The sequence below is a fragment of the Olea europaea genome, chromosome 11 (genome assembly GCF_002742605.1).
Source record: "Olea europaea var. sylvestris chromosome 11, O_europaea_v1, whole genome shotgun sequence".
In the NCBI taxonomy this organism is placed as follows: Eukaryota; Viridiplantae; Streptophyta; class Magnoliopsida; order Lamiales; family Oleaceae; genus Olea; species Olea europaea.
Window position 1 is genome coordinate 28,466,859 of NC_036247.1, and position 19,116 is coordinate 28,485,974.

Genomic DNA, 19,116 nt, shown 5'->3' on the forward strand with positions numbered 1-19,116 from the left:
CCACATTTTTCTTGAATTGGATCCAATTCTGGTCACTGTACCCGTTTTTATTTTTTCATTTTTTTTGTTAGCAATGGAAACAAATTATAAGAATCATAGTAAAAAAAATATTTTCTTTTAATTGACAATTTTTATGTAAAACAAAGTCAAACGAACACTAAAAGATAGATGACTTTTTTTTGGGCAATGAAAATAAATTTTATCCCCAATACCAGTAAAATATATTCCTTTAATTGACAATATTCATGTAAAACAAAGTCAAAAGAATAGCATAAATTACTTTTATTTCAACATTTTTCACGTGAAAAATTATACCAATCAAACACAATAATTTACAATTCTCAGGAAAATAATTTCTAGACAATTGAATTTTCTGAAATTCATTGTCAATTCCATCTTTACAATCAAACAGATACTTAAGGTATTTGTGCAATGAATTTGGTGGAAAATATTTTTGATCTTTGATGGGATCCAGCCGTCAACATATCACTCTCATCTTCCCTCCACGTGTACATTATTTACACACTTGAACATAAGCATTAGAGGCACACGACCGTGACTTCTTCAACGAAATGAGTGGGGTAACGATCGTATGCACTTCGATGCTCAAATCAATAAATGAACAAATATATTTAGCGGGATGGAATCACAAAAAAATAAGTGATTGTTTGATAGGGATTTTGATAATTGATTTTTTGACAGTTAGAGATAAAGTGGATTCTTCACGTGAGAAAATAATTCAAAAATGAAGACTGAAATAGTGAAATAACAGTAAAAAATTGATTTTAATTGGTTTAAAATCTGTATCAAACAAACACTAAGAAAGCGGTAGTCGAGTTTATATCTTGACATTGAAAATTATCAATTGTCAATTACCTTAAAAGAGATATAAATTATGAGTATTTATAGGCAAAGAGATACAAATGATATTTTTTCAGATGTTTGACATATTGTCTTATCTATCCCTTCATAAGTTAAGCTCAATGACATCATACTATAACTACTGGAAACTCGTGACATCTTATACACCGTATAGGAAGATAATGAGATATTTGATTACCAACTGTCTTGCAAAAATGTTTCATCAATCAAGTAGCATATGATTCAATGTGTCATGTTGTAACTTGAACAATGCATTAGAGATGTGACCTCAATCGTCTCAAAACTCGAGCCCCATCTAGCGTGGCTAGGTGTTGAATAAAATTTCATTTCATCACTTTGCAAGATGATTACCGACATGCTGGATCCCTCTTAACTTGGAAAATCGTAATAATATTAAAATACCTAATTGAAATACTGGAAATTAAAAAGATGAAATACATAATTGAATTAAACCAAAAAAAAAAAAAACTGCAGATCTGTGCTTTCTTTGCAGAGATTCGTGAAGCTTTTTAAACGAATATGAAATCTATGTCCAGTTTACACAATATTCTGCACTGAATTTTATTTTTCCGTGTGACAATAGTGAGATACGCGTAGCTTTTGCCGAACGACAATGGTGAAATTCTGAATTTTTTATGTAAATCACGAATGCTTGTTGTTTATTTTATTGGAACGTTATTAAATAACGTAAATTTAAATGGGATTTTAATTTATTAAGTTTTGCAGTCTTTTCTGAATTAGAAATGGGTTAACAGTAAACATAATAAGGGCATTTCTGAATTTGAATTTTCCCATTAAATTTTTAAAATAGGTTGGCTTGGCCTAATTAACTTGGTCTGCTAATAAGAGCAAATGGAAGAAGTTGATTTGATCCGATACAATTCATTATCTTAAAACAGTTTACCTGTTGGCCCCTATTAATTTTTATTTTATTTCATTACATTTCATTTTTTATCTTTTATTTTCAACTAGAAGCTTGCTACAGGTACCTGGAGTTTGACACTCCAAATTACCTGCTACTCACAGGGGGGTCGGTATCCCAAGCCAATAAATGTGTGGGGCCTGACCTCCTCACTCACATCGGGTTACCCGATGTGTTAAACGTCGGGTACAAAGGGAAATCTCATTTCAACCATACAATCTTACATAAAATAATATTAAACGTAAATCAAATAGTTTTTTTTTTCAACCACTCATTTAAAAAAAAAATATTATTCTACCCATTTTCATTTTCACAAAATAGGGGCCAAACGGGGGCTATCTTTACCTTCTTTTTTGGGGCAACCTACAAAAATACCCTTAAAATTATGGCTCTTTTAAAAAATCATATAATTTTTTTTAAGTAAAAAATACGTTGTGATATTAAAAAGTGATACAGTATCACTTTTTTTTATTAAAAAAATAGCATACAAAATCATTTTTAATAAAAAGTGATGTTTGTCATTAAAAAAGTTATAGAAATTAATAAGTTGGCTGAAAAAAAAATGAGGAACGCTAAAAAGGTAACAAAAATTAACTTGGAGCGGGGGAATGGTGGGGCGGTGGAAATGTTGTCTGCAAGTACAGTTCGTTGCCGGTGGTGACGATGATAGTAGGTTCGGCTTGGCGGAGAAGCCATTCTATAGTCTCTCCTCAAAGCAGTGGCCAAGCTCCCATATCAACTGGAACATATGGGGCGGTGCACAAAGTTGGTATTCTCAAGGCCGGCCTCGGCCATTGAATTTAGTGTGCGTGTCCTTGTTGATAACAAAGACCCGTTTGCAATTCTTGAAAGACCTAACTTAGTTTTAGGCGTTTAGCGGGTTTAGCAGCAGAGGACTCAACTGCAGCGACGATGGCGAGATGTGGAATGTCGGCCCTAAGAGGCTGAACAAGGTGATGGCAGGAGGGTTGCACTGGCATCGAGATGTAGTTATCAGAGGAGAGTTTGTATAGGGCCGTTTCCAAAGCCATTTGAGGGGCGTAGCACGATGGAGGGAGGAAATGTGAGAGAGATTGAATAGAGGCCTCTCAAGAGCGTAAGTGTTGCTATTCACATCCACAAGTTTTTATATAAGCACCATACTCTATATATATCCCTATTAAAATATTAAAAAATTACTATTTTCATCTATGTCAATTTTCAATATTGTCTTTGTTAAATTAATTCATTTAAACATTATAAATCTATACAAATTTTATATATTCATCTCACCATAAATACATTCATAATACAATTTCAAATAATTGAAAAAAAAAATCACTACATTCATTTAATCACTATCAACATTTAATCTGGTTCTTACTTATCATATTCTATATTATCATGTTGATGCTTTAATATTTACTTATAAAGATTAGCAAATCTCTTTTTTAGAATTTATAATATCAATAATTTTTTTTTAATACTTATAAGCTTATAATTTTGATTGTTTGCGTTTCGACTAATAATTTTAAGTTTATTTCCTTTAGCAATGTAAGAATATTTGGACATGTATTGAAATTTATTTTGAAATTTCTCGTATATTTTCATCTATCAAACCAATACTTAAAAAGCATGAAAAATAATATTGCATTTTTCATATCGTGAAAGAATTATAACTCTAATAATGTATTTATTGTTTTAAAATTTTCGTTGATAAGGATATTTTATGATTTTAGATGAAGATGAGTTTTTTTTCTTATAAGCTCATAATTCTGGTTGTTTGTGTTTCAACCGATAATTTTAAGTTTGTTTTCTTTTTTAATATAAGAATATTTGGAAAGATATTGAAACTTATTTTGAAATTTCACGTATATTTTCATATGTCAAACCAATACTTAAAAAGACATTAAAAATAATATTCCATTTTTCATTTTATGAAAGAATTATAACTCTAATAATGTGCTTATTTTTATTTTTTAAATTTTCGTTGAAGATGATATTTTATGACTAGAGTTTTATGATTTTAGATGAAAATGGTATTTATTATTATTAGAATTTTAGTTAATCAAAAACTCTAAAAAGAATATGAAAATGTTTAAAAGAATTTATGAAAATAAATATTAGTGGATGAAGTTAGTGATGGCAAAAACCCGCCCCACCCCGAATGGGTTGCCCGGGCAAGGGCGAGGATGCCCAACCCCGAACCCGCCCCATGAAGGGGAAAAAAAAAAAAGAATATTAAAAATAATTTTATTTTCAGACAATTCACCCGTTAAAAATTCATTTTAAATTTTTATTTTATTCTCTAATAATGACTTAACTCAAAAATTTGAAAATGTAAAAAAACGGGGCAAAAAGTTGCCCTTGCCCCACCCCGTCTAAGGCGAATGGGGCGGGGGTGCTCTATTGCCATCTCTAGATAAAGTTAGAATGATGTATTTTTATTTAATTTTATATATGTCTATTTAGGTAAATTTACGTAAGATAAAATATTGTGTAAATATATTTTTAAAATTGGACGTACATATAAAAACTATGGAAATAAATAGCGGAACCTTTTATACGGTTACTAAAGACATAATTAGGGTTTAAGTGTATTATTCTAATTAGTTTCCTTTTTAAAGTAGTGGGTCTAATTATCCCTTTTTTTCTGTTAAAAGAAAGAGAAAATTGCGTAATTCGGTTCACTATTTTTACCCCCACCTTTTTACTTTCACGATAACATACCCGCAAAATTAACTATATGATTCGATGCAACCATTAAAGAGAATATTTGCACACACATCCAACATGTTTAGAGGATTGTTGCCAAAAATGAAAAAAATAAAAAATAAAAATAGAAATAGTTTGTGCATAATAGGAATGCTACGTGGTGTGAGCCGAGTCGATAAAGTGGAGCTATGGACACAAAGCCGAAGAGCAAAGCTCTCGTGCAAGCCACTTGTCACTCACACGAATTTACTAACGAGCTTATTGATTCCAAGCTGACCCCATTTATCACTCGTAATTAGTGATGGCAATTTACCTGCCCCGTCCCGCCCCGAATGGGGTAAAAAAACCCGCCCCGTGGCGGGGCGCCCCGCCTAGTGAAGAAAAAGTAAAAAAAAAATTAAAAATAATTTTATTTCTAAATAATTCATCCGTTAAAAACTCATTTTAAATTTGTATTTTATTATCTAATAATAACATAATTCGAAACTTTCAAAATGTAAAAAATAAAAAAAATAAAAATTAAATGGGGCAAAAAGTTGCCCCGTCCCCGCCCCATCTAAGGCGGGGTGGGGCAGGGTTTTTCCCAAACCGGATGGGGCAGGGCCGAACGGGGTGGGGGTGCCCCGCCCCGTTGCCATCACTACTCGTAATGCACCAAGTACAATATGTAAGGACCATTTTCCAATTATTAACATAGTAAGATACCTCATTAATACTTCATGCGACACCGTTTCAATCATTTTGAGACTAGAGATTAATGCGGTTCGATTTGAACGATTTGTGCTATATTTTCAACTCAAACCATTTTATGTGGTTTGAAATTTTTTCAAACTAAACCAAACCATTTTATTTTTCGAACCAAACCATAATTTGCCATTTGGTTCGGTTTTAATCCACGGTTCACCTTTAGACATTATAGTAATGTATTTAACACAAGTTAAAAATAAACTTAAACAAGAACTAATAATGTTAAATGTTAAATTACATTCATATTTATTATGAAATCCATGAATAAATTATTTTCAAAATTGGTTGCTAAAAAACGTTAATAGACCACATTCATATTTCTTCATTTTTATTTACCTTTCTTGTTTGACACTCATATTGTTATGTAACGTTTGGTAAATGTAGAGTTACATTCTGTTATTATAGTTTGGTTGAAACTCCTTTCGTTTTGTTAGTGAGATGTTAAATAATGATTGAACGAGATATGTTTTAGATGTACAAAGATTGTCAGAGTTTCTACTTATTGGGAATTAACGAATTTCATCCCCTAACTACTTTATGAAAGTAGAAGGTAGTAGTACTAGTTAGGGAACTTTAACATTTTCACACAATCAATACGCTCTGTCTTTCGTTCTTTCCAAATCACAGAGGAGTTCATTAATCATCTAGGCATACAAACAATCATTTTCTATCAAAACCACAACTCATAAGTGTATAATAAGTTCAAAAAACAAATAAAAGAAAGAACAATGGAAAAATGGCTTGAATAAAGATATAGGACTTACCGAAAGAGAAGAGAGAAAGAGACAATTCAAGTAGAGATTAGTAGACCAACAGACAAAGACGACTGACGATTCATTCAGTAGTGACAAACCAAATGTTAGGGAAATGAGAGTTTATGTTATGATTTCCTAGTAGAATTATGATTTGAATTATTGAAAATATATGCCTTTTTTCATTTCATATGATTTTAGAATAATTTTAGTTTAATTTAGATATCAGGTAATGACATGTATTGTGAACCTGTTAAATCTTAGGTCAACAATGATGAACTTAATTTACTTTCTATGATTATTTCAATAGGTTGGTTGTAATTTGTATTGTTAAATTGATATATTTTTTTTAAAGTGAAACCTGTAAAATTTTAAATTAATAAAATTAATTTTTTAATTTAAAATTTTGAAAACGTTTCGGTTCAATTTTGTACGATTTTTGAAAATCAAAACCTAAATCAAATCATTTTGAAATAGTTTGGTTCGGTTTGAGACAAAAGAATCACGGGTTCACTTGAACCTGAATCAATAACTTCAACTCAATGATTTCGATTCGATTTATAATTTCGCAATTTTTTTGTGCAGTCATACTATAGAGTTGAGACTTCTGTTAATTACATTTTAAGGTTCCTCTTGATGAGATGAAATAAGAGCCGCTGACTGTATTATCATCGCTCCCTCTTTCTCACGCACACAAAGGTCCACTTCCCCAGCTCTCCTCCACTCTCTGAAAGAGATCACTGGGTCCCCCAACCCCCACTCGAATGGGCCCACGTCAACGAGGGAAGGCTTTAACATCAAAACCCCCAAAACATACAAGTTCAATAAATGGAATAAGTCTGTAATGGCTGGATCTGAGCGGCAGAGACAATGAAGATAAATGTAGAAAATATCAACACATCCGCTCAAGTAATCCCACTTATCAAAGCAACTCTCAATCCGTCGAACAAATCAGATCCGTCTCACAGCCTTACTTGTCGAAGCAAACCGCCTCATTGGAAAATCAAGGCTTCCGGCACCGGAGTTCGGTTAAGGAAGGAAGTCAGATTACCATCTGGGAAAAGGAACAGCCGCCCGGAGACACCTTTACTCAGATGGAAGTTTGACGAAGATAAGGACCCCGATGCTTCTACTATAGAGGAGAAATCGTCAGCTGAAGTTCGACGGAAAAGTGACAGGAGAATTAGGGTTAATGGCTCGGCTAGGAAACTTGCTGCTGGACTCTGGCGGCTTCAGTTGCCGAAGTTTCAGATTAACGGTGGCCAAAGGTTAGGTTTTCAGGTACTGCTCATTCAAATTTCAAAAAGACACTTTTCAGAGCTTCACTTCGTTTTATGTATACTTTTTTTATTTTTTATTTTTATTTTTATTTTTATTTTTATTTTTTTTTATAGTTCATAATTCGATTGTTTTTAATATGGATCTTGTGTACTACTTTTCCTTGTTCGATTTGGAAGGTGTTTTAATGCATAGATTTTGCTCTTGTTAATTAGGAACCCAAAATAATTAGAGAAAGAGAAGTACAAATTATGGTTTAATTGCAGTCCTGTTAATTTTCATTTCATCTAAATTATTGATTCCCAGTAGAAGAATCCTTAGGCGTTCTTATTGTTGCTGTTGCCCCTAATAGCATCGTTGAATTTGCACATAATATTTGTTCTTTATTTGAGGGTTGTGATAGCACTTTGAGGACCATAATCATTTTCCTTTATATGGCACTACATGTCATCTGTACACAGATCAATTTCCGTGGGTTTGGTGTATTTTAAGTCTATAGCTGGTAGGTATAGTTTTGAAGTTTATTAAAGTTTTTCTTTGCCAGTTCCTGGCAATTATGATTTATTACACTGGTTGTTTCGTTTATGCAGTCTGGAGGTGCTCGTGTTGGGATAGTCCCTGTCGCCGTTCATGGTCATATTATTAGTAAATCGCTTAACTCTCCTGAAAAGGATCTGGTACATAGTCTGCATTCTGTGTCTGGCCAAAGAAACGGGCTTTCATTTAAGGTTCGCCTTTTTCCTTGATACATATATGAAGTGTTTTATATTTCCAAAATGACTATAATATAAACTGCTAGAGACCTTATCTTGTATAATGTGATTCGTTTGGCAACATGTTAGATGCTTGCTTATATTTTCAGTACAGCCTTCGCATCTGTGCAATTTTTACTTATCAGAACTTAGACATACTCATATTTACTTGTAGTTTGAGCCTTCTTTTCAATTTTCAAATTCTGCAATGGAGGGGGCTACAAAGTGGGATCCTGTTGGCTGGAAGACATTGGATGAAATAAAGAAGATATTTGGCCAGCCCAAACACTTTGACCAACAAGCAAGTGCTGCTCCAGTAATATCTGCACTTGAGGCAGAACTTGAGCAGGCTCGAGCTAGAATCAATGAACTTGAAACTGAGCGCCGGTCTTCGAAAAAGAAAGTCGAGCATTTCTTGAGGAAACTCAGCGAGGAAAGGGCTACATGGCGTAGCCGAGAACATGAGAAAATTCGTGCAATTATAGATGCCATAAAAGCTGACTTGAGCAGAGAGAAGAAAAACCGTCAAAGGCTGGAAATAGTGAATTCTAAGTTGCTCGATGAGTTAGCTGATGCCAAGTTATCAGCTAAGCGCTATGTGCATGATTATGAGAAAGAGAGAAAGGCCAGAGAGTTGATAGAGGAAGTCTGTGATGAACTAGCCAAGGAAATTGGAGAGGACAAAGCTGAAGTTGAAGCACTGAGAAGAGAATCTATGAAATTCCAAGAGGAGGTGGAAGAAGAGAGGAAGATGTTGCAGATGGCCGAGGTCTGGCGTGAAGAACGAGTCCAGATGAAGCTAGTTGATGCAAAGGTGATGCTCGAAGAGAAGTATTCTCAGATGAACATGCTAATAGCAGGACTGGAATCGTTCCTAAATTCTCAAAGTGCAAACCCAAACGCAGAGGAGATGAAGAAGGCAGAGTTCCTTCGACAGGCTGCTGCCTCTGTGAATATACAAGACATTCGGGATCTCACTTATGAACCCCCAAATCTAGACGACATGTTTTCTGTCTTTGAAGATGTTAATTTTAGCGAACCTAATGAGAGGGAGATCGAACCATGTGTTCCGTACAGTTCAGCTAGCCACACCTCCAAGATTCATACAGTGAGTCCTGAAGTGAATATGTTCAATAAAAATAATAATGTGAATAGACATTCTAATGCATATCTCGACCAGAGTGGTGAATTAGAAGAAGACACAAGTGAATGGGAAACGGTGAGCCGTCTTGAAGATCAGGGTTCTAGTTATTCCCCCGATGGAAGTGATCCCTCGATCAATAAAAATTTTCGACCAAGTAATGTTTTAAGAAGTGAAAATGAGGGCGAGGAAACACCAATCACTGAAATTAGTGAAGTCTGCTTTATGCCCGCACGGCATCCGAAAAAGGTATCTTCCATATCTAGGCTCTGGAGATCATGCCCGAATAATGGTGGTGACAATTACAAGATCATTTCAGTTGAGGGAATAAATGGAAGGCTTTCAAACGGCAGGCTTTCTAATGGGGCTACCATGTCTTCAGATTGTGGTTCGGTTAAAGATGGGCTTAATTCTCAGGATTTGGTTGGACAATGGAGCTCACCTGAATCGGGGAACCCACATATAATGCGAAGGATGAAAGGGTGCATTGAATGGCCACATAGCGCTCAGAAGAGTAGTTTGAAAGCAAAACTTTTGGAGGCGAGGATGGAAAGTCAAAAAATCCAGTTGCGCCAGGTCTTAAAGCAGAGGATTTAAAAACAAAACAGCAAATATTGCACGCCTAGAGCCTGCGCAGCAGACTGACCAGCAAGCCAGGTTTCAATCTCCAAACATGAAAACGCTCCTATTCTTCTTGCCAAACTACTTATATCTTGTGAAAAGCCCTTGAATAGATGCAGACGATAAATGTTGTGGAATTGTGTTTTCTGGTTCTCCGTTCCTTCTTGTAACCAGGATTGAGAAAGTTGCCGTTCCACAATTTAAACAGATCCAAAACATGATTGAGCGGATAGGAAAATCGACGTCAAGCTTTATTTTTATGCATTCAGATAATTTAGCTTCCATTTATAGATGATCAGCTTAGTGTACTATTTGTAATTCCCTGTTTTACGGGTTAATTATCGGTGTCTCTGCTTCTGTGTATTGTAGTCCTAATTGCTCTTGATTATTTTATTTTTCACAAAGAGAGTGAAAGTAAAGGAAGCTGGCCCGATGGAGAACTGCATTATAAATTACCGCCCCACAGTTATCATGATTCCGAAATGATCTCCAATGGTTCAAATTGACATCTCATGCTTTGATGCTATATATGTAAAGTGATTTGAGTTAGATTAGTTCGTGCAAAAAAAAGTTCGAGGCCCTGTGGGAAAAGGGGAAGATGACGAGTTTTCTTGTGCATACTTAATAAAAGTTGTATCTTGATTTTAAAAAAAGGGAAAAAAGGAAGAAGAAGAAGAATTTAAACTCGTGCTTCAATCAAATCATATATTGTGCCTACCCTGAGTTAATGTTCAAATTCACTAAGAATATTTTATATTTTAATAATTTAACCAAACGCCCAACTCGAGTTAAGGTCATTTAGATGATCGCTTAAGGTCCTATGTTAACGAAACCAAATAGATTTAACTGACCATTGGGTTCTCGTCATTTATAGCTATTAAAAGATATCCCTATGAATTAAGTTTATATATATAATTTGTCTTTGAATAAAATATTAGCTTTAAGAAATTCTAACTATTTAAATAAAAATTAAAAAGTTACTTAGAGCCTGTTTGTGAGTGATTTTGAGAATTGATTTTTTGACCGTTAAAGAGAAAAGTGGGATCCACTTGTGAGAAAAGAAATCAAATATAACGGCTAGAATAATAAAATAACAGTCAAAAAAGTAATTTTTTTGGGGAAAAAATCACTCCCAAACAAGCTCTTAATATCACAAACGATTTTTATTTGTAATATTAATAAGTTAAATTTCAATAAATTTAATTTGATGACGGAGAATTCATCAACAAATAATGTAGTTAAAATATATATTTTAATATTCATGAATTTTTTGCTGAGAACAATATAAAAGTTGTAATACTGTCAATCAAAAAAGAAATCTTAAATTATTGACCAAGTAAGTATTAAAAAATAAAAGGAGTGATTGATGAATAAATGCTTCTTAGTTGATGATTGTCAACTATATCACAGACGAAATTGTTTTACGTAATCAGTGGCGAACATGGATTGATCAATAATTTCATTTGAATCAAAGACTAATATTATTTTTCGTCAAGTAATATATGATATGTAATTCTGTCGATGGTCATCATTCTTGAATAAGGCCCCAAGCTATCTGAACGTCCTTCAAGTAATACCATAATATTATTTTATTCAAATATTGTTATAATATAATATATATCCAGAGCAATTTCTTCCTGGAAAATGCATTTGTTTAAAAAATATTCCACTGTGACTAGAAGAGATGGTACAATGATTTGAATAGAACATTTCTTCAGAATTTCCCTGCAACTTGATTTTTTTTCCTGCATTTTATTGAACACCTTCTCTACATATCGGGCACGTCCCGTTCCGGATTAGCCATTCATCTGTGCAGTGCAGGTGGAAGGAATGTCTACATCTTGGTAGCATCCTTGCACAATCTCCATTCTCAAAATCCTACATATAAGAGAGAGAGAGAGAGAATTAATACCAGAACTTAACCTACATTGTTAAATCATGTTAGAAAACTACATCCTGACTCAACTTTTAGGGTTTGTTTAATAGGATTTTGTTTTTACTTCTACTTTTTGTAGAAGAATTTCATGAGGAAGTTACTTAATTGAAGTAAGCCTTTTTTTTAAAAACTCTTTTAGCCACACAAAGCACTTTAAGAAAGTTATTTGAACATATTCAAAAATAATTTCTTAATCTCTAAAGCAGCTTTTAACTTTTCAAAACCCCTGCCACAGGGATCCTTAGCATCGACCTGACCAAGAAGAAGAAGCACAAGCAAACCTGTAAACAAATAGTGCAATTTATCTCTTGAGATGATTTCATTGTCTCCATAGAATGGTATTTGTAACTTGGCAGCTTCTTGATCACATCCAGTGATAATCCTCTGGTAGAATTGACCTCAAAAATGTCTGAAATTTCACTTTGATTTGTTTCCATTGTGCTAATCTGCAATAAAGGTTTTTCACTAATTTGTAATACATGGCTATAACAAATTAATGGCCAAGGCATGAAATAAAGCTATATAAGAATAGATAATAAAGTAGTTACCTGCCATTGACAAGCTTTTAAAACTGCAGAATTCAGCCATTCCATAAATACTTTACCATTTAGTAAACTACATATCAGTGCTACCTGAAAAATTATCCCACAATGTTCATTCATCACTTCTTGCTATGCACAATCTTAATAGATTAAATATATACATGCATTGAGCTCTTGTTCAGTATAGCTTAAAATGTTGCTAAAAAGTTGAGATTAAAGTCAATAATTAGTTTTCATCACACATCTCATGGGACTTTTCAAGAACAAATTTCATCAATTTTTATCAAAATCTGTTAAATTTTTCATCAAAAGCTTTGTCAAACAATCCCTAAGTCTAATAGGGATCCAAGTTGTAGCTTCTCTCTCCTTCTGTTGCATTAGAATTAGAGGACATGGATAAATGTTAGTGTTCATTGAGAAACACAAAACCAGGATATGTTCAGTATGGTGTACTGAACAAGACGGGAGAAGATTAAGAACGGGGTATGTGCATATGACAAAATTTATAACATGTTCTATCGCTCCTGCAGAGTCGAGCTTATCAAATTTGCCATATTATGCGTAACGGGTTTACAATTCACAAAATAATACATCAACTTGGAAAATGGCTCTCCATAAAGTATGAGTTCCATCAATTGAAGTGCTGCAATGACCCCTGCCATAGCACCAACACCAGCACCGCGTAAAAAACCCGTTTCAGTTGTCTGCCCTTTTATTGCTCCTACAATTATTCCGGCTGTAACTCCACCTACAAGTTATCAACACATGCTTTGATACCATGTTGAACCAACAATATTTTGTGTAACGTATTTAGCAATTGACGATGGAAGAAAATACATAGACATACCTAAACCCAAAATACATGCAAGTAGAGCCACCGCAGTTTTCCTCAACATCGTCGATAGAGAACCAGCAGAAAACCGAGAAAAAGAGCTAGAGAACCACGTCTTCATTATCGAGTCGATAACACAAAATTAAACCCAACGTGCACCAAGAAATGTGTACGAAAAACTTGAAGAACTCTTGGAAATGTGGAAGTAGAATTTATAGGAAAAGAAGCAACAAATGAGCATTTAAGTTCTTCTGCATGTCTAGTCACTGTTTCAAATCCATTAAAGATTTAAATGGAAAATGGTTTCGGGTTAAAGACTGGATATGGGGTGACCCACACTCGGATTTGGGTGCATTGTATGCCCATGCTTCACTCGGAGTTTCTAGGTGGACCTAATTGCATTAAAAAATTGTGCATGTCTTGCTATCAAAAGAAAGTTCCGGTAGATGGATATTTGATACTCAAAGTAAAATTTTGCTCCTTGTTGTTTTCGCACTGTCCATAAATGGAAAATTCTATCATTTGTTTGAAAATTGTTCTCATTTTGTTGTTGAACGGTTGTTGATTTTAGATTAATTAAGACTTTTGATGCATTCCCTGATTATATTACTGATTATGGAATTTTTTGGTAGGTACAAGTTGTGATAGTTCAAGATTTTGGTAATCATGTTTAAAGTCAACTTCAATAGTTACTAAGAATTGCTATCTAGAGACTTCAAAAAATATCGTACATGTGTCTTTTCTAGAATTTCAAGTGTCAGTGAACTCGGATCATCCAAAATTATATACCAATGGCATGTTTCTTGAGTGTAATTTTTTTGAGAATAGGTTTTGTGAAAAGTGATTTTCTTGAAAAATATTTGGTGAGAAAGTAAGAAAAATTTATGAGTCCACGTTCGCAATTATTTTATATATTTGTTATAAACGAATTAGTAGAAACATAAGTTATAAAAGATCTATACCAAGTTGGGGAACCTCAAACGAATTGGAAAGTTGTTTAATACATTCTACAAAAGTTCACTAACCATTTCATTAAGGTTCAAATTGAGTAATACCCTAGGATTAAAATTACGTATTTTGAAAGGCATCGTGCCAGGCTGGCCCCATCTGAGGGTCGAATAGGGCTTGAGTTTCAACGATTGAACCGTCCCTTTTGACATTCCCACAATAAAATCCAAGATTGATCATCAAGATCACAAAGGTAATGCAATATACTACTATAATAAGATTTTAATAATTTTCAATATTGTTCAATATTATACGTTTCAATGTACAAAAAGTAAATGAGTAGGTGACTCCAATAAGTCCTGAGTTATAAATGGACGCATTTAATTAATATTTTGAAAAGTTTACTAATCATATCAACAAGGTTCGAATGAATTGTGGAGTAATACCTTACGTTTAAAATTACTTATTTTGAAAAGCATCATGTTCGGCTGGCCTATTGAAAATATGGTCAAGATGGGCCCATCAGAGGGTCAGATAGGGCTTGAGTTTCAACGGTTGAACCGTTCCTTTTGACACTCCTACAATAAACTCATCCAAGATTGATCATCAAGATCACAAGGGTAATGCAATAGAGAATGATTCTATAACAAGATTTTAATATTTTTCAATATTGTCCAATATTATACACGAAAAGTAAATGAGTAGGTGATCCCATAAATCCTGAGTTATAATGGGGCACATTTAATTAATATTTACTATTTAATTTGTGTTATGGCTTGTAAGTGGCTTGAATAAAGAAAGAATAATAAATGACAAAGCACAAAACTAGGTGCTTGCAGCCTGGAACACTGGTTTAAGCTTCTGTATCTGCGGGCTACTGACCTGGGAATTGCATTAAGAGATTGGACTAAATTTGTTCGTAATACTATATTGGTGAGTTGTGGTCCTTTACTCGCATATTCAATTCGTTGAATTAGGAATACATGAATAAGAAGATAAATATATTCAAATTTATCTGTTGTTTTATTTAACGTTATCTATTTTAGGTACCCAAATATTGAAAAAATAATCATCTAATTTATCAAATATTCTATTTAATATTATCGAATTTAAGGTGTGAATATGAATAATGTTTAAATTGACTCCTTTCATGAAGAATCTCGTAGACATTAAACATATCTCTTCCTATCACATCGATTTAAATGGCAAAAATAATTGAAGATCAATTCAGAGTAATATATTGAATTCAACAGTTTCTTCATTATTGTATCATAATAGTTTTAAACATTTGTGAAGCCTCTAGACTAATAATAAATGTTGAGAAATGACAAAAATGTCGCAATTAGTCATAATAATTGTATTCATGATAACGTGCTCTATACATATCAACTAATTGCATTGTCGATTTGAAATAAGTTGAGAAATTTTTAACTTTAAGATGTTCTCTCGCTGAAGGAACTATTAGAATCGAGTATACTATTGTATATTTTGTCTAAGATCCACTAGTCTTTTAATTAAACTTTTTAAACATAGACAAACATGCTCTTAGTTTTAGAAAAGAAATCTTGTAATTGATTAGATTAAAATTAAGTAAGATTAACCTTGCTTCTTGAAAATAGGAAAATTCTAATACGAAATGGATGCGCAAAGTGTTTACAAATCCCTCCATGATTTCAGGGATCTGAGCAAAAAAAATAAACACACACACACATCTACACTTGTGTAATTCTTTTGTAACTAGTTTATGATTATATATATGTTAAAGAATTTTCAAATAATGTCGGTTTTAGATATTATCAGATACATACATGAGTTAATACTTAATATGAGTCAAGGTATGTTATGGAATTCAGAACTGCTTTTGCTTCTATTCATGTTTAAACTCAAATTTATGGCCGCTTTTCACCATAATTCAGTTATTTAACTAACTTTATGAATAATTGTGACTCAATAAAAAGATATCTCTTCGGAAAGTGATCATGATTAACAATGTATACAATGGATTGTGGGTTTTTAGTTTGAAGTGTAGGAATTGGTTCAAATTATTAATAAAAAATTGGAAAATGAAAAAGTGTGACTACGTGTCAACTTCAACCAAATATTCGGATTTGATTCGATTGTCAAATTACAAAAGTAAATAGACCAATTTATTCTACTCGTCGAGTAGATCGTTGTGGTATATTTGGAATCTTGAAACCAATTCCGGATGAATGAGAACTTGCGGACCAAAGTTGGAAGAAATGAAGTGTTGTAACTTTTAGAAAGGATGCAACTTTTGACCAAGTGTTGCAACTTTTTTTAAATGATGCATGTTTTGGCCCACACTATTTTATTTGCACAATTTCTACATCTATAAATAGAACTCTATGGACATGATTTTGGGTACACCAATTGCATTGAGCATTCATTCTCCCCTTACAATTCTTTCCTTTCTAATTCCATGGCATTTCATACATTTCCTTTGTAGAGGGGAAAATCTGTCAAAAGTTCGTCGATTTCTTGTGGTTTGAAGTGCTGCTACCACAAGTTGTGAATCTATTGTATTTTGGAAGACGAGTGTCATTCACCGTGAGCATCGTAGCAGGGCAATTTGTCTTAAGGAAAGAGATAATGTCTCGCCTTTGATTATTCTTTATTTCTACTCCTTCTTAATCCTTATTTTGCGTAATCGTTATACCGAAACTCTGTCCAAATTTCCATTCATATAAATTGTGTTTTGATAACGCTCTTGCAGGTTAAAACTGGTCAAACAAATTTATCAAAAACCAACCTTTACATAACCCTTTTTTATAAGTCGTCTCCAACAATCTTATGACAAATTTTGTGTCTTTGTGGTTGGTTGTGGACAAACATTACTTTGTTTGAATAGTGCTTTGTGTACTATTCCTCCACCGATATTATCGTCATTTTGTTGAACTTCTATTTGTGTAACAGAAATGACTACCATCGAGATTTCGTCAAGTCAAAATGGTTCTAATAATGTGGTACCACCCGTGACCATACCGTTGCATAATACTACTATCCCACATGAGGAAAAGTCGAAAAAAATTGTAGGAGTAGACTTCAAGAGGTGGTAACAAAAGATGTTGTTTTATCTCACCACTCTTAATTTGGCTAAATTTTTAAAGGAAACTGCACCGGCTGTACAAGAAGGGGAAAATAATCGTGAATCGATTATTGCTTTGGATGCATGGAAACACTCAGACTTTCTATGCAAGAACTATATTCTAAACGCATTGGATAATACACTATATGAGGTGTATAGTTCAAAGGAATTAGCCAAGGAACTATGAGATTCTATGGAGACAAATTACAAGACTGAGGATGTCGGAACAAAGAAGTTCATTGTTGGCAAATTTTTGGACTACAAGATGGTGGATTTCAAAATCGTAATTAGCCAAGTACAAGAGATTCAAGTCTTGTTGCACGACATCCAAAATGGAATTGAGTGAATCATTCCAAGTGGCTGTCATTATTGAGAAACTCCCTCCTATGTGGAGAGATTTCAAAAATTATCTCAAGCACAAACGCAAGGAAATGAATTTGGAAGAATTGATTGTACGCTTGAAGATTGAAGAGGACAATCTGAAAATCCAACGAAGGCCGGTTGATCAAGATGGTGCAAATTTTGTTGAAATGGAACCAAATGCAACAAATAAGAAACGAAAGGCTCTTAATTATGCACCGCGAAGAGACAATTCCAAGAAGGCTAAGAAGTTCAAAGGGAATTGTTACAACTGTGGCAAGGCTGGACATCGTTCAAGTGAATGTCAAAAGTTAAATAAGAATGCTCAAACCCATATGGTTGTCAATAACACTCTATCCGATGGACTGCAAGAAATGAGTTTATCTGCAGTAGTGTCCGAATGCAACATTATTAGAAATACTAGAGAATGATGGATTGACACCGGCGCTACCCGCCATGTGTGTGAGAACAAGGGGATGTTGTTCAACTATCAAGAATTGAATGGGGAACAACTATACATGGAAAATTCTGCAAGTTCCAAAGTTGAAGGACAAGGTAAAGTCACTTTGAAGATGACATCCGAGAAAGAACTCGTCCTCAACAATGTCCTACATGTGCTGGATATAAGAAAGAATTTAGTGTCCGGGTCTCTACTTAGCAAGAATGGTTTTAAACTTGTATTTGTATCCAATAAATTTGTGTTGTCTAAGAATGAGATGTATGTAGGGAAATGATAGATGTGTGATGGAATGTTCAAGTTGAACGTTCTTACAATTGTACCGAAACAAGTCGTTATGAATACAACTATAAATTCCGTTTACTTGCTTGAGCCTTCATGTTCGTGGTATAGTCGATTAGGACATGTGAATTACAAATCGTTGCGCAAACTATTGAATCAAAGTTTAATTCCGGCACATAAAATTAATCCTAATCATAAATGTGAAATATGTGTTGAAGCAAAATTGGCTAAAACACCGTTCCATTCAATACAAAGGAACACAACCCCTCTTGAATTGATCCATAGCGATATATGCGATCTAAATTTTGTACAAACTCGAGGTAGTAAGAAATATTTTGTGACATTTATTGATGATTGTACAAAGTTTTGCTATGTCTTTCTTTTGAGAAGTAAAGACGAAGCCTTAGATGCATTCACAACCTATAAGACTGAAGTTGAAACACAACTTGAAAAATGAATAAAAAATATTCGTAGTGATAGAGGAGGTGAATATGGGGCACTGTTTGAAGACTTTTGTTCTGAACATGGAATTGTTCTTCAAACAATGACACCTTACTCTCCTCAATCAAATGGTGTTGCAGAATGCAAAAATTGAATATTTAAAGAAATGGTGAATGCCATATTAATAAGTTCGGGTTTACCACAAAACATGTGGGGGTAGGCTATTTTAATGGCAAATAGTCTTCTTAATAAAACATCTCTTAAGAAAATGGAAGAGACACCATAAGAACTATGGAAAGGCCATCCTCCATCCTACCAATACTTGAAAGTGTGGGGGTGTTTGGCTAAGGTTGAGGTGCCTAAACCTAAGCAAATGAAAATCGGTCCTAAAACAATAGATTGCATATTTATTGGATACGCCAA

At 33.7% G+C, this 19,116-nt stretch overlaps 3 protein-coding genes across 3 annotated transcripts; 1 reads left to right on the forward strand and 2 right to left on the reverse strand.

Annotated features, from left to right (window-relative positions):
* The first annotated feature begins 6,682 nt into the window (after window positions 1-6,682).
* On the forward strand, window positions 6,683-10,241 carry LOC111403970. Its single transcript, XM_023032665.1, has 3 exons — window positions 6,683-7,278; window positions 7,866-8,003; window positions 8,203-10,241. The coding sequence occupies exons 1-3, from the start codon at window positions 6,868-6,870 to the stop codon at window positions 9,763-9,765; spliced, it is 2,112 nt and encodes a 703-aa protein (XP_022888433.1). The 5' UTR covers window positions 6,683-6,867; the 3' UTR covers window positions 9,766-10,241.
* A 1,183-nt stretch (window positions 10,242-11,424) lies between these two features.
* On the reverse strand, window positions 11,425-12,358 carry LOC111404960 (NEP1-interacting protein-like 2). Its single transcript, XM_023033682.1, has 3 exons — window positions 12,274-12,358; window positions 12,007-12,171; window positions 11,425-11,667 (listed from the first exon to the last, which is right to left on the reverse strand). The coding sequence occupies exons 1-3, from the start codon at window positions 12,316-12,318 to the stop codon at window positions 11,542-11,544; spliced, it is 336 nt and encodes a 111-aa protein (XP_022889450.1). The 5' UTR covers window positions 12,319-12,358; the 3' UTR covers window positions 11,425-11,541.
* Window positions 12,359-12,782: 424 nt separating this feature from the next.
* On the reverse strand, window positions 12,783-13,259 carry LOC111404664 (NEP1-interacting protein 1-like). The gene is made up of 2 exons (XM_023033438.1): window positions 13,115-13,259; window positions 12,783-13,015 (listed from the first exon to the last, which is right to left on the reverse strand). Exons 1-2 carry the CDS (start codon window positions 13,218-13,220, stop codon window positions 12,783-12,785), a joined length of 339 nt encoding a protein of 112 aa, XP_022889206.1. The 5' UTR covers window positions 13,221-13,259.
* Window positions 13,260-19,116: the final 5,857 nt, after the last annotated feature.

What these genes read in the sequence shown, in the direction of transcription:
- LOC111403970 (XM_023032665.1), top strand. Translation starts at nt 6,868, where the DNA reads ATGAAGATAAATGTAGAAAATATCAACACATCCGCTCAAGTAATCCCA. An exon ending in GCCAAAGGTTAGGTTTTCAG is followed by an intron (nt 7,279 to 7,865) that starts GTACTGCTCATT and finishes TCGTTTATGCAG; the next exon opens with TCTGGAGGTGCTCGTGTTGG. An exon ending in GAAACGGGCTTTCATTTAAG is followed by an intron (nt 8,004 to 8,202) that starts GTTCGCCTTTTT and finishes ATTTACTTGTAG; the next exon opens with TTTGAGCCTTCTTTTCAATT.
- LOC111404664 (XM_023033438.1), bottom strand. Translation starts at nt 13,220, where the DNA reads ATGAAGACGTGGTTCTCTAGCTCTTTTTCTCGGTTTTCTGCTGGTTCT. An exon ending in TGCATGTATTTTGGGTTTAG is followed by an intron (nt 13,016 to 13,114) that starts GTATGTCTATGT and finishes GATAACTTGTAG; the next exon opens with GTGGAGTTACAGCCGGAATA.
- LOC111404960 (XM_023033682.1), bottom strand. Translation starts at nt 12,318, where the DNA reads ATGGAATGGCTGAATTCTGCAGTTTTAAAAGCTTGTCAATGGCAG. An exon ending in TAAAAGCTTGTCAATGGCAG is followed by an intron (nt 12,172 to 12,273) that starts GTAACTACTTTA and finishes CCTTTATTGCAG; the next exon opens with ATTAGCACAATGGAAACAAA. An exon ending in ATTGCACTATTTGTTTACAG is followed by an intron (nt 11,668 to 12,006) that starts GTTTGCTTGTGC and finishes TCTTATATGTAG; the next exon opens with GATTTTGAGAATGGAGATTG.